This window comes from Oncorhynchus mykiss, chromosome 1 (genome assembly GCF_013265735.2).
Source record: "Oncorhynchus mykiss isolate Arlee chromosome 1, USDA_OmykA_1.1, whole genome shotgun sequence".
Taxonomy (NCBI): Eukaryota; Metazoa; Chordata; class Actinopteri; order Salmoniformes; family Salmonidae; genus Oncorhynchus; species Oncorhynchus mykiss.
The window spans coordinates 22,666,973-22,680,332 of record NC_048565.1 but is presented as its reverse complement, the minus strand read 5'-3'; the positions used below and the strand labels follow the sequence as shown (position 1 = coordinate 22,680,332).

Sequence of the window (13,360 nt, the reverse complement as noted above, 5' to 3'; positions counted from 1 at the left end):
TCTGAATGGCACACATGCACAATCCATGTCTCAATTGTCTCAAGGCTTAACAAGTGACATCAATAAGGATCATAGCTTTCACCTGGTCAGTCTGTCATTGAAAGTGTTCCAAATGTTTTGTACACGCAGTGTATGAGCAGTCTGTATGTAGCCTAGGGAGTGTCTGCCTGAATCACATAAACCTCATATTCACTCTGGCATTCTGCCTCTGGAAAATTTAGATGAGCATAAAGAAAAATATATATGTAGATGGATATTCCAATATGATTTAAGGGAGCTCCTTCTTGCCCTTTCCATTGTCTATAAAATACACAAGCACTTTTCCTGAATTGTAGTCATTACTGAAGCAGAAACAGACAGCCAATACCACGATACACAGTAATCATCATCAAGTAATGGCCCTTCATTTACCAAGCTCACTTCAGACATCCACCATGATATCCTTCACCATAGAATGGCCTTTTCACTCAATTTCTGGAAGGAGGCTTAGTGTGCATGAAATGGTGTCTGTGTAAAGAAACTGTTGTTTCTCATGTCATGCTCCACTCAAAATAATGTGCTTTAGATGTTTTCATAGCAAATGGTAGAGAGATCCGTTTGATATATATCCTTTAAACTAAATACCACAGCACTGGATGGGCTCAGCTGATTATCACATAACCTTTATTTGCAATTTATTACACGGTCTGAGTAACATCATGAAAGAGCACTTGATCGCACCACAAAATATGATTTCCCTACCAACACATTCAAAAGGCTATAGATTCTAAATCATCCACTCCATGCTGTCACTTCACACTGTCGATAAAGCCTGCCTCTCCTGATACCTGCTGGTGATTTGGCAGGAAAAACTGCAAACTATCATATAAAACTGAAATATTTAGTGAACTATAAACGCAAATGTTCTTAGACACACTCTAGTAACCTCAGCTCTATAATAGCGTAGAAGATTTTGTTATAGTGTCTATATGCCTCAAAGCAATCTCCATTCAGTGGTCAATTCCTGGGCAGTTGAAAGCACATATTATATTGGACTGGCGCAAGTAACACAGTATAATATTCCACTCTGTGCTTTAGTAATCACCTACTATTCTGCATTTTGTTGATATTTCTAATGTTGCTGCTTCCCACATAAAGTCAAATATTGTTCAGACATTGGTGAGAAGGAATCGCTGTTTGAAAAGCACATCTCTAGGCTACCTGCAAAGTGTTCTACCTTGCTCAAGGATGATTCGATTCCCATAGACAGCCTCCTGTGTCAAGCTTCCTGTGTCACTTTATGACACTACTGTTATTGACAGTCTATTGCTTATTCAATGAGTTGTTCAAATCTTTGATTCCCTGCTGCTGGTTCCCTCCAGAGGTCTGTGCCCTCTCCCTGGTGTTAGAGTGCCTTCCGTTCATCATGTCATCACAAGAGAACAGAATAATTCATTCAAACGTAATGTAGCTGTGTAGTAAGATTCCTGCAAGCCTGAAATTTAAGCTGTCTTTACATGGTGCTCCTTGCATAATATAAATTAAATAGACTAAAACATATTATTTTAAACCACATTTAAACCAAAACAAGAAAAGGCTGTTATCTACAGCAGTGTTTCCCCCAACAGCACACATTGTTGTTGTAGCCCCAGTCAAGCACACCTGATTCAACTTGTCAACTAATCATCAAGTCCTCAATGAGTTGAATCAGGTGTTTTGTCCGCGGCTACAACAAAAATGTGTGCTGTTGAGGTTACTGGAGGACCGGAGTTGGGAAACGCTGACCTACAGTGCTGGACTCGTACACACCTCAAACTCAACCCTGGACATCGAAGCCAGTTCCATTAAATGTTTTCAGGGACTGATTTAGACCTGGGACACCAGGTGTGTGCAATTAATAAGAGTACTTAAGAGTTAAGTAACCCTGTCCTACACGGTTCTCACATGCCATACATTTGTGTTTGATCAAATGTTTTACTGGCCTGTCCTGCAGTCTTTATCCGACAGTGAATTCAACCATTTACACCTCATTGTATTGTACTCTGCTACCAGTACTTTTCGAACAGAGCATGGGTTAGCTACTGATCTTTTTCCCTCTCTCTGTCCAATACCTGTTCTGTCTCAGAAAGGAACCGCTCATCTCTCTGGGATCTCAGAATACAGGGTATCAGGTAGAGTTGGCAACCGTGCTGAAAGTGATTCCCTCCCTGAGCCAAGTCCATATGGGCATCGTGACCTTCACTTGTCTTAGTCAACAAACAAGGAAGTGGCACTAGAGTAGGTTTAGCAGTATAGAGGCAGGGCCAAGGCTTTCAGTATGTATTTTCACACTTTATGAAGAGAAATAGAAGAAGGAAAATATATATCCTACATCAGTGTTATTCAAATCCAGGTCTCAAGCTGCTGCTGGTTTTCTTTTCTACATCACAGATAATTGATAGATATTCAGTTTTGTACTCCACAGTATATTCGATTGGTTAGAGAGCCCACTCACCTGGGGTCTGAAACAGTCCCTTATTAAGAGCCTAGATGGGCAGGAGGAAAACCAGCAATGCTGCAGAACTTCAAGGCCCATATCCCATGTGCTTCATGGTCTTGCCACTGCAATATTAAACAAAATACACTACATGACCAAAAGTATGTGGAAAAAGCTCTCTAATTCATAGACAGAGGTTTGGATGCAAGGACTGACCATCCATGAGATCAAAATTATAGTTTTAACTATGCTTTGAGGCTATACAGTGTTTGTTTACATTTACATTGGTTTACTACAAGGTTTGTAAACAATCTTATTTTGGGTTCTGATGCGTACAACAGTTAAATTAGCTCATGAGGCATTTAAGAATAAATGGGTATATATAATTAATTTATGAGTCCAAAAATGTATGTAGCAACTAAGGATTCCAGATTTAAACTAAACACAGATGGACAAACAATATCATTCCGACAGCTATGGAATTGGGCAGGGGGAACAGCTGCTGCAAAATGTATTATAAATTGATTTTACTCAGACAACCCTTTTCAAACTAGTGAGAACAATGCCTTGGGGAGCTCTCGTCCCATGCATTACTAATGATACTATACCTCATGGCATAAGCAGTCTTCTTTTCCTGAACCCCTATTCTATTCATGCAGTATGATTGTATCATACAGGACAACCCTCCAATCTGTCACAGGTATTGCTTTGCGCCTCTTTGCTCCCTGTTCTCATCCAATTTGCCATTCATTTCCTCTTTGTAGAGAGAAGGGCCTTGGTGCATGAGTGCTGTGTGAACTAGAGTGCTTGCATGGAGAGGTGAGAGAATGTTGCTGTATTGCTGAAGGCAGCCAGGCTGGGTGGGTGGGTGTGTGTGAAGGAGGATGGGAAGTGTTGATTAGATGTCAGAGAGGAAGACATGCACTATATATACAAAAGTGTGACTCCTTAAAATTAGTGGATTTGGCTATTTCAGCCACACCCGTTGCTGACAGGTGTATAAAATCGAGCACACAGCTATGCAATCTCCATAGACAAACCTTGGCAGTAGAATGGCCTTACTGAAGAGCTGTTATTGTGAAGTGGAAACGTCTAAGAGCAAAAACAGCTCAGCCGTGAAGTGGTAGGCCACACAAGTTCACAGAATGGGACCGCCGAGTGCTGTAGCGCTTAAAAATCATCTGTCCTCGGTTGCAACACTCACTAACGAGTTCCAAACTGCCTCTGGAAGCAACGTCAGGATAAGAACTGTTCGTCGGGAGCTTCATAACAGGGGTTTCCATGGCCGAGCAGATACACACAAGCCTCAGATCATAATGCACAATGCGAAGCGTCTGTTGGGGTGGTGTAAAGCTCGGCGCCATTGGACTCAGTTGAAACGCATTCTCTGGAGTGACGAATCATGCTTCACCATCTGGTAGTCCGACAGATGAATCTGGGTTTGGTGGGTGACAGGAGAACACTACCTGACCCAATGCATAGTGCCATCTGTAAAGTTTGGTGGAGAGGAATAATGGTCTGGGGCTGTTTGTCATGGCTCAGGCTAGTCCCCTTAGTTCCAGTGAATAGAAATATTAACACTACAGCATACAATAACATTCTAGATGATTCTGTGCTTCAAACTTTGAGGCAAAAGTTTGGGGAAGGCCCTTTCCTGTTTCAGCATAACAATGCCCCCATGCACAAAGCGAGGTCCATTCAGAAATGGTTTGTCGAGATCGTTGTGGAAGAACTTGACTGGCCTGCACAGAGCCCTTACCTCTACCCCATCAAACACATTTGGAATGAATTGGAACGCAGACTGCGAGCCAGGCCTAATCGCCCAACATCAGTGCCCGACTAATGCTCTTGTGGCTGAATGGAAGCAAGTCCCCGCAGCAATGTTCCAACATCTAGTGGAAAGCCTTCCCAGAAGAGTATAGGCTGTTATAGCAGCAAAGGGGGGACCAAATCCATATTAATTCCCATGGTTTTGGAATGAGATAGTTGACGAGCAGGTGTCCACATACATTTGGTCATGTAGTGTAGATCCAGGGAATCATCATCACACACGCACAAACACACACACGCAGTTCCTGGCTTGGCCTCCTGGGACTCCTTATCCGTTTAATGAATCCAAGAAGATGCCCATGTACCTTCCGGTGTCCCTCATTACGCCATGATTACAATGGAGAAACAAATTAATCCTATTCTCATTGACTACCACTACAAAATAGGCTATTAAATACTCAAAGGTTGGCTGATATAGAATATGTAGTGGGGTAGATTCACAAAACTTCTAAAAGATTCAAAAAGTAGAGATAATTCTCAGTGAGTCACATTTGCCTCATTCCTACCAGATGAATGATTAGACTCTGATGCCCATGTGGCAACACTTCCTTGACAGCAGCCATAGTGTCATCTCAATGTAGTGACATGGTGGGAACAAGTGATAGAGAGGAGGGGGAAGTTGGAGTGGAGGCATCCTATCCAGAGAGCCAGTTGAGACTAGTGACAGCCAGCCAGCGTCGCCCAGGGCGAGACGAATCTCATTTGTAGCATTACCAGGCTCTTTGGTGTTTGAGAGGGCTGAAGAAAAGGCCTGCTTGTGACTGTGACAGTGTGGATTCCCTCCCTCACTGCTCTCTGGCTATAGAGATTTAAAGAGCACTGCTATGGGGTGGATTAGTGGGGGAGATTCGTTAGGGTTCCGCTGATCTCAATATCAGAATGAATGTTCAGAGGTTTAACAAGAATCTAGATTCCAATCTGCACCATATGAAACTTTAGAATCATTTACAATTATAAAACGGTTGTTTGGATCCTGGAGGCTGATTGGTTGATAGCAGGGAGTAATAGCACCACAATCCTCGCATTCTCCGGGTAATGCATGTTAACAGTTCCATTAGAATTATCAGTGCGCATCCACTGTCCCACAACCCAGCCTGTTAATTTATTAACTGTACAGAGAAATTGTGAAAGTGATATATATAATTACACAATTATAAGGCTCATCAGGTATGGGGTGCCTTATTATTGTTGTCATTGTTGTGTTTAAGTGTTAGCTGAATGGTCTGAGAGGTTATTACATTATACATCTAGTCTATGACCTGGGGTAACTTATTGTTGGTAAAGACATGTATAAGTAGCAATAGGAATTCTCTAAGGAACATATTGAAATTGATCATGTTAAGGAAATATTTTATCATTCCAGTGAAAAAATTAACCCCCTGAGGCATATTCATTCAATTTGAAACACTTAAGGTGTTTCAGTGTTGAGTGCCTTAGAACAACAGAAATCGTCTCATTATAAGCCTTTTGTGTGGTAACAAATTAGATTGAAAACGAAAGTGCAGGATAACTGTTTTATTTCTTCTGTTTTAAGAGAGAAGAGCAGGCAGATATCAGGGCTGTCGCTGAGACCCAATAGATAGATACAGTCAATGCCATGTGCAGTAGATCCCAATAATATACAGTATGTCTGAGTTCTAGTGTCAGCTCCCAGTCAAATCTATTCAAAATGAAGAAACATTCCCATGTTTTCTGAGTAAATCAACAGAGTATTGATTTTGTTGTCAATCATAAGAAATATGGATGGCATAACTGAATAAACTTCCTCTTTCAGGTTCAGCATGAGGCCTTGTGAAGAACTGAACAGTCAAAGGTAGTTATTCGAAAACAATCATTATTGTTCCAGTCCAGGTATTGTTCAAAAGATTACTTGAACAACACCCTCCTCAGATTAGCAGAACAGGAACAAGAAACAGCGACAGCATAGCACCTGGAATACCAGAACACATAAGGAGCAGAACACCGGACCAAGGTGCCCAGAATTATGCCAATCTAGTCAGAATCACCTGAAGGATCTTACTGCAACAGTGCTGACTTGGCTGTAACGTCTCAGCGATAGCATGGCTGATCCTTACCAGAACAATGTGTACCACCAAGGAGGAGGTGACCCCTACGGCACCTACGGAGAGGGAGGAGACCAGGAGGGCTACGGTTACCAGGGCGAGTCCTACCCTCAGGAGGAGGATGCAGCCAGCGATGCCACGGAGGGCCATGATGACGAGGACCAGATGTACGAGGGGGAGTACCAGGGGATCCCCCACCCTGACGAGGTGAAGGCGGCCCAGAGGGCAGCGAGGGCCAAGGCCAGGCAGGCTCAGGCAGGGGCCACGGAGCTGGAGGAGCTGGCTGAGCAGTATGAGGACATCATGGAGGACTGTGGGCATGGACGGTTCCAGTGGAGCCTGTTTATAGTGCTGGGCCTAGCCCTCATGGCTGACGGGGTGGAGTGCTTTGTGGTGGGGTTCGTGCTGCCCAGCGCAGAGAAGGACATGTGCTTATCCAATGGAGAGAAAGGCATGCTAGGTGAGTCATGGCTAAATGCCAACACTTGTTGGAAGACATACAACCCATATTAACACTTGTCTTGTATAACGTCTTGGTCAATTCATTCTGGGAAAAAGGAATAAGAGGCTGAATTAAGATGCTGAATTAAGAGTCTGAATTGTATTGGGAAAATAATAATGTTATATCTTCAAAATGTCTTACTTAAAGTTCTGATACCAAATGAAAGAATTCATCAGAGGACACAAGTCAGTCCCTGCACGACATTCTGTGGATATCAGTGCAAACTGTGTAAAAATCAAAGCTAAGTTGTGGATTGTCTTGGGGATGGTTCCAGCCAATAGCAGCATTGCAGTCAATACTAGTCAGCAGGTACTTAAGTTCTCCGTAAATTAAAAAAGTTCTCAAATAAGCTAATGGCACAGTTGATTTCAAGATGAATCTGGATGCTTTTTATGCTCTACTTTACTTCAATATATTCCTGCTTAGTGAAGCAGGGGAAAAATTGATTATCTGTTTCTCCACGGCAAATAACACGAGTTTGGCAACCGGAGCGATCTGCGGCATGCCACCAATCACACTGATTGAGACTATGCAGTATTTTGTAGGCCCATGTCTGAGGGAAATGTGGTTCTCTCTCCGTTCCACCCTAACATAAGCAGCTAGCTATATGCAAAAGTTGCTCTCAGAGACTGCCGTAGAATATTGCAACACAAAAAGGGGCATCCAAATGTTGAAAGTTTTCTACTCAAAGGCTAGATGAAAGTTTACATATCTATAAGAACTGACAGAGATATATCAAACTAGACTTGAGAAAATGGGGTTGAGAATAGGACTTCTTTGAAGAGTTGGACACATTGTTCTAGTGCAGTGGTGGATTTGAAATTCAGAGTCAGACACCACTTTGAAACCTTTGAAACCTGTGGGTGGAAGCTGTCCAAGGAGACAAGTATCTGGAATGAGAGGGCAGTTTTTTCTCCCTCTCCACAGCCTTCCCAGCCTCAGCGGCCCAGCAGCCCATCCGGCTGTACTGGTTGATAGTACTGAGTCAGCAGGTGGCTGAGGAGATGAGATCAATAGCCACTCTACTGACCTTGTGTCTAGGATACATACTGTTTGCCTGCTGCTTTACTTCCCTTTGGCTAACTACACTCTGTCAATCACAATCACGAGCAACTTTTATTCACAGCACTGTATATTCTGTAGCCCTCAGATCTCAGACTGACTCACATAGACAAAGTAATTGCCCTTCTGGGATAATTAAAAAATATATATTATTGAATGAAATTGAATTGAATAAATAGGGTGGAGTCAACTTTTAGGAACTCAGAGGATACAGGATAAGCTGGATCATACACTGAACAACAATATTAAAGCAACATGTAAAGTGTTGGTCCCATGTTTCATGAGCTGAAAAAAAAAGATCCCAGAAATGTACCATATGCACAAAAAGCTAATTTATATCAAATTTTGTGCACAAATTTGTTTAAATCCATGTTATTAAGCATTTCTCCTTTGCCAAGATAACCCATCCAACTGTCAGGTGTGGCATATCAATAAGATGATTAAACAGCATGATCATTACACAGGTGCACCTTGTGCTGGGAACAATAAAATACCACTTTAAAATGTGCAGTTTTGTCATACAGTTGTTTGACAAAACTGCACATTTTAGAGTAGTATTTAATTGTCCCCAGTACAAGGTGCACCTGTGTAATGATCATGCTGTTTAATCATATAATGTGTAATGATCAACACAATGCTACAGATGTCTCAAGTTTTGAGGGAGTGTGCAATTGGCATGCTGACTGCAGGAATGTCCACCAGAGCTGTTGCCAGAAAATGTAATGCAAATTTCTCTACCACAAGCCTCCTCCAATGGCATTTGAGAGAATTTGGCAGTATGTCCAAATCAAATCAAATTTGATTGGTCACATACATATGGTTAACAGATGTTATTGAGAGTGTAGCGAAATGCTTATGCTTCTAGATCCGCCAGTGCAGCAGTATCTAACAGGTATTATCTAACAATTCCACAACAAAACCTAATACACACAATCTAGTAAAGGAATGGGATAAGAATATATTGGTATAAAATATATAGATGAGCAGTGACAGAGTGGCTAAGATGCAATAGATATTAATGAATAGATAGTGTAGGATACAGTATACAGTATATACAGATGAGAAATGCAAGATATGTAAACATTCTTAAAGCGGCATTATTAAAGTGGCCAGTGATATCAAGGCTGTAGGTAGGCAGCTGCCTCTCTGAGCTAGTGGTGGCTGTTTAACAATCTGATGGCCTTGAAATAGAAGCTGTTTTTCAATCTCTCTGTCCCAGTTTTGATGCACCTGGACTGACCTCCCCTTCTGGATGGAAGCAGGGTGAACAGGCAGTGGCTCGGGTGGTTATTTGTCCTTGATGATCATTTTTGCCATCCTGTGACATCGGGTGTTGTAGGTGTCCTGGAGGGCAGGCAGTTTGCCCCCGGTGAAGCGTTGTGCAGACCGCACCACCCTCTCAAGAGCCCTGCAGTTGTGGGTGGTGCAGCTGCCGTACCAGACGGTGATAAATTGTGCACATGTAAAAGTTTAGTGAGGGTTTTCAGTGACAAGCCATATTTTTTCAGCCTCCTGAAGTTGAAGAGGTGTTGTTGCGCACTGTCCATTTCAGTTTGTCGGTGATATGTACACCAAGGAACTTAAAACTTTCCACCTGAGGATCAGCGGAGTGGAGATGTTGTTTCGTACCTTCACCACCTGGGTGGCGGCCCGTCAGGAAGTCCAGGACCCAGTTGCACAGGGTGGTGTCGAGACCCAGGGTCTCAAGCTTGATGATGAGTTTGGAGGGTACTATGGTGTTGAATGCTGGGCTGTAGTCAATAAACAGCAGTCTTACATAGTTATTCCTCTTGTCTAGATGGGATAGGGCAGTGTGCAGTGTGATGGTGATTGCATCGTCTGTGGACCTATTAGGGCGGTAAGCAAATTGGAGTGGTTCTAGTTTGACAGGTAGGGTGGAGGTGATATAATCCTTGACTAGTCTCTCAAAGAACTTCATGGTGACAGAAGTGAGTGCTACGGGGCGGTAGTCATTTAGCTCAGTTACCTTAGCTTTCTTGGGAACAGGAACAATGGTGGCCATCTTGAAGCATGTGGGGACAGCAGACTGGGATAGGGATTGATTGAATGTGTCCGTAAACACACCAGCCAGCTGGTCTGCGCATGCTCTGAGAACACAGCTAGGGATGCCGTCTGGGCTGGCAGCCTTGCGAGGATTAACACATTTAAATGTTTTACTCACATCGGCAACGGAGAAGGAGAGCCCTCAATCTTTGTTTGGGGGCCGCGTCGGTGGCACCTTATTGTCCTCAAAGCACGCAAAGAAGTTGTTTAAAATGTCTGGAAGCAAGACGTCGATGTCCGCAACGGGGCTGGTTTTCTTTTTGTAATCCGTGATTGTCTGTAGAACCTGTTTGAACCGTTTAATTTCGACTCCACTTTGTCTCTACACTGACGCTTTGCTTGTTAGATTGCATTACGGCGGGAATAACTACACTGTTTGTATTCAGCCATGTTTCCAGTCGCCTTGCCATGATTAAATGCCGTGGTACGTGCTTTAATTTTTGTGCAAATGCTGCCATCAATCCATGGTTTCCGGTTAGAGAAGGTTTTAATAGTCACAGTGGGTACAACATCTCCTATACACTTCCTTATAAACTCGCTCACCGAGTCAGCGTATACGTCAATGTTATTGTCTGAGGCTACCCGGAACATATCCCAGTCCATGTGATTGAAGCAATCTTGAAGCGTGGAATCCGATTGGTCAGACCAGCGTTGGATAGACCTAAGCACCGAAGCTTCCTGTTTTAGTTTCTGCCTATAGGAGGGGAGCAACGAGATGGAGTCATGGTCGGATTTGCCAAAAGGAGGGCGGGCCTCACATCCGGCCTCACAACCGCATACCATGTGTATGGAGTTGTGTAGGTAAGCGGTTTGCTGATGTCAACGTTGTGTATAGAGTGCCCCATTGTGGCAGTGGGGTTATGATATGGGCAGGCATGAGCTTCGGACAATGAACACAGTTGCACTTTATCGATGGAAGTTTGAATGCAGATGATGAGATCCTGAGGCCCTTTGTCGTGACATTCATCCGCCGCCATCACCTCATGTTTCAGCATGATAATGCATGCTCCCATGTCGCAAGGATCTGTACACAATTCCTGGGAGCTGAAAATATCCTAGTTCTTCCATGGCCTGCATACTCACCATGCACGACAGGTGTTCCAGCAACATTGCACAGCCATTGAAGAGGATTGAGACAACATTCCATAGGCCACAATCAACAGCCTGATCAACTCGAAATGCGAAAGAGTTGAGTCGCGCTGCATGAGGCAAATGGTGGCAACACCAGATACTGACTGGTTTTCTGATCCACGCCCCTACCTTTTATTAAGGTATCTGTGACCAACAGATGCATATCTGTATTCCCAGTCATGTGAAATCCATTGAATAGGGCCCATTTATTTATTTCAATTGACTGATTTCCTTATATGAACTGTAACTCAGTGAAATCTTTGAAACTGTTGCATGTTACGTTTATATTTTTGTTCTGTATAATTATCTTGTGTAACATCTAGATTTAAAAAGAACAAGTTAGCAGCTTTTCTGTTTAAGTGTGGCATGATTACAAATTCAGTCAGGTATCCTATTAGTTATTCACTATCTCATCTTGCCCTAAATGTTGCTCTTTACGGTAATTTAATCTACAGTTTATCCAATGCCCCTCAACATTTTTCATTCCAAATGTACAGAATACACTACAGTTTACTTCAATGGTTTAGATTTTAAATTCCTAACCATAATCAATCAGCCTCAATTGGTCTACTAAAATATGAGATGCCTCTAATTCACACTTTCACTGTGATCACTGCAAACATTCTGACTCAATGGATGTAAACTGTCCAATCAGAAGGCAGAGTGGCAGCACTGTCACTGTTCTACAGGGAGAGGAGGTTGGGGGATTGATCCTCATCTCCATATGTTTATCCGTTGACAGCAGGCCCGAGTCTTCGCTCTCATACCAGTCATCACCCACACCCCCCATGGCATTGCCATCTGCAGTGACATCATGCCACCATGCTAGGCGCTGGCACTTGGCACAGGCTGCTGGTGGTAAAATGTGTTCTTTTTGGGAGATTCTTCCCCAGTGATAGGGTTAGGTTGAAAGGCTACAGGTAAACTGAGTAATGGTTTAGATGTACAAATAAAGTGCATAGAAAAGTGCTCTCATCTGCAATAGTCAAGCAGGCCGCTGATGTACAGTACTTGAATGGGCACATGAATTATATCTACGGTTGGAAATTTACATACACTTAGGTTGGAGTCATTAACTCGTTTTCAACAACTCCACAAATTTCTCGTTTCTAATTTTGGCAAGTCGGTTAGGACATCTACTTTGTGCATGACACAAGTAATTTTTCCAACAATACTTTTCAGACAGATTATTTAATTTATAATTCACTGTATCACAATTAAAGTGGGTCAGAAGTTTACATACACTAAGTTGACTGTGCCTTTAAACAGCTAGGAAAATTCCAGAAAGCTTCTGATAGGCTAATTTACATAATTTCAGTCAATTGGAGGTGTACCTGTGGGTGTATTTCAAGGCCTACCTTCAAACGCAGTGCCTCTTTGCTTGACATCATGGGAAAATCAAAAGAAATCAGTCAAGACTTCAGAAAAAAAATGGTAGACCTCCACAAGTCTGGTTCATCCTTGGGAGCAATTTCCAAATGCCTGAACGTACCATGTTCATCTGTACAAACAATAGCACGCAAGTATAAACACCATGGGACCATGCAGCCGTCATACCGCTCGGGAAGGTCTCCTAGAGATGAACGTACTTTGGTGTGAAAAGTGCAAATCAATCCCAGAACAACAGCAAAGGACCTTGTGAAGATGCTGGAGGAAACAGGTACAAAAGTATCTATATCTACAGCAAAACAAGTCCCATATCAACATAACCTGAGAGGCCGCTCAGCAAGGAAGAAGCCACTGCTCCAAAACTGCCATAAAAAAGCCAGACTGCGGTTTGCAACTGTACATGGGGACAAAGATCGGCCTTGTGGAAGGCTACCCACAACGTTTGACCCAAGTTAAACAAATTAAAGGCAATGCTACCAAATACTAATTTAGTGTATGTAAACCTCTGACCCACTGGGAATGTGATGAAAGAAATAAAAGCTGAAATTATTCTCTCTACTATTATTCTGACATTTCACAGGATTAAATGTCAGGAATTGTGAAAAACTGAGTTTAAATGTATTTGGCTAAGGTGTATGTAAACTTCCGACTTCAACTGTACTTATCTGGGGCTTAATTAATAGGCTTTATTACCCAAGGTTAGAAAATACTGTACTTTGAGGCAGAAACACATACTGTCACGTTCTGACCATCGTTCGTGTGTGTTTTCCTTGTTTTAGTGTTGGTCAGGACGTGAGCTGGGTGGGCATTCTATGTTGTGTGTCTGGTTTGCCTATTTCTATGTTTGGCCTGATATGGTTCTCA

General features: G+C 42.7%; 1 protein-coding gene across 4 annotated transcripts in view; it reads left to right on the top strand.

Moving 5' to 3' along the window:
- Positions 1-13,360, top strand: part of LOC110510003 (synaptic vesicle glycoprotein 2B) — a 40,998-nt gene that overhangs the window by 16,182 nt on the left and 11,456 nt on the right. For 2 of the 4 annotated variants that reach the window (XM_021591382.2, XM_021591303.2), the window contains exon 2: positions 6,060-6,808. The exons of the other annotated variants lie outside the window; for them this stretch is intronic. In XM_021591382.2, the coding sequence (XP_021447057.1) occupies positions 6,346-6,808 (463 nt within the window). In that variant the 5' untranslated portion in view covers positions 6,060-6,345. The remainder of the gene's footprint in view (positions 1-6,059; positions 6,809-13,360) is intronic. 4 annotated transcript variants of the gene reach the window in all.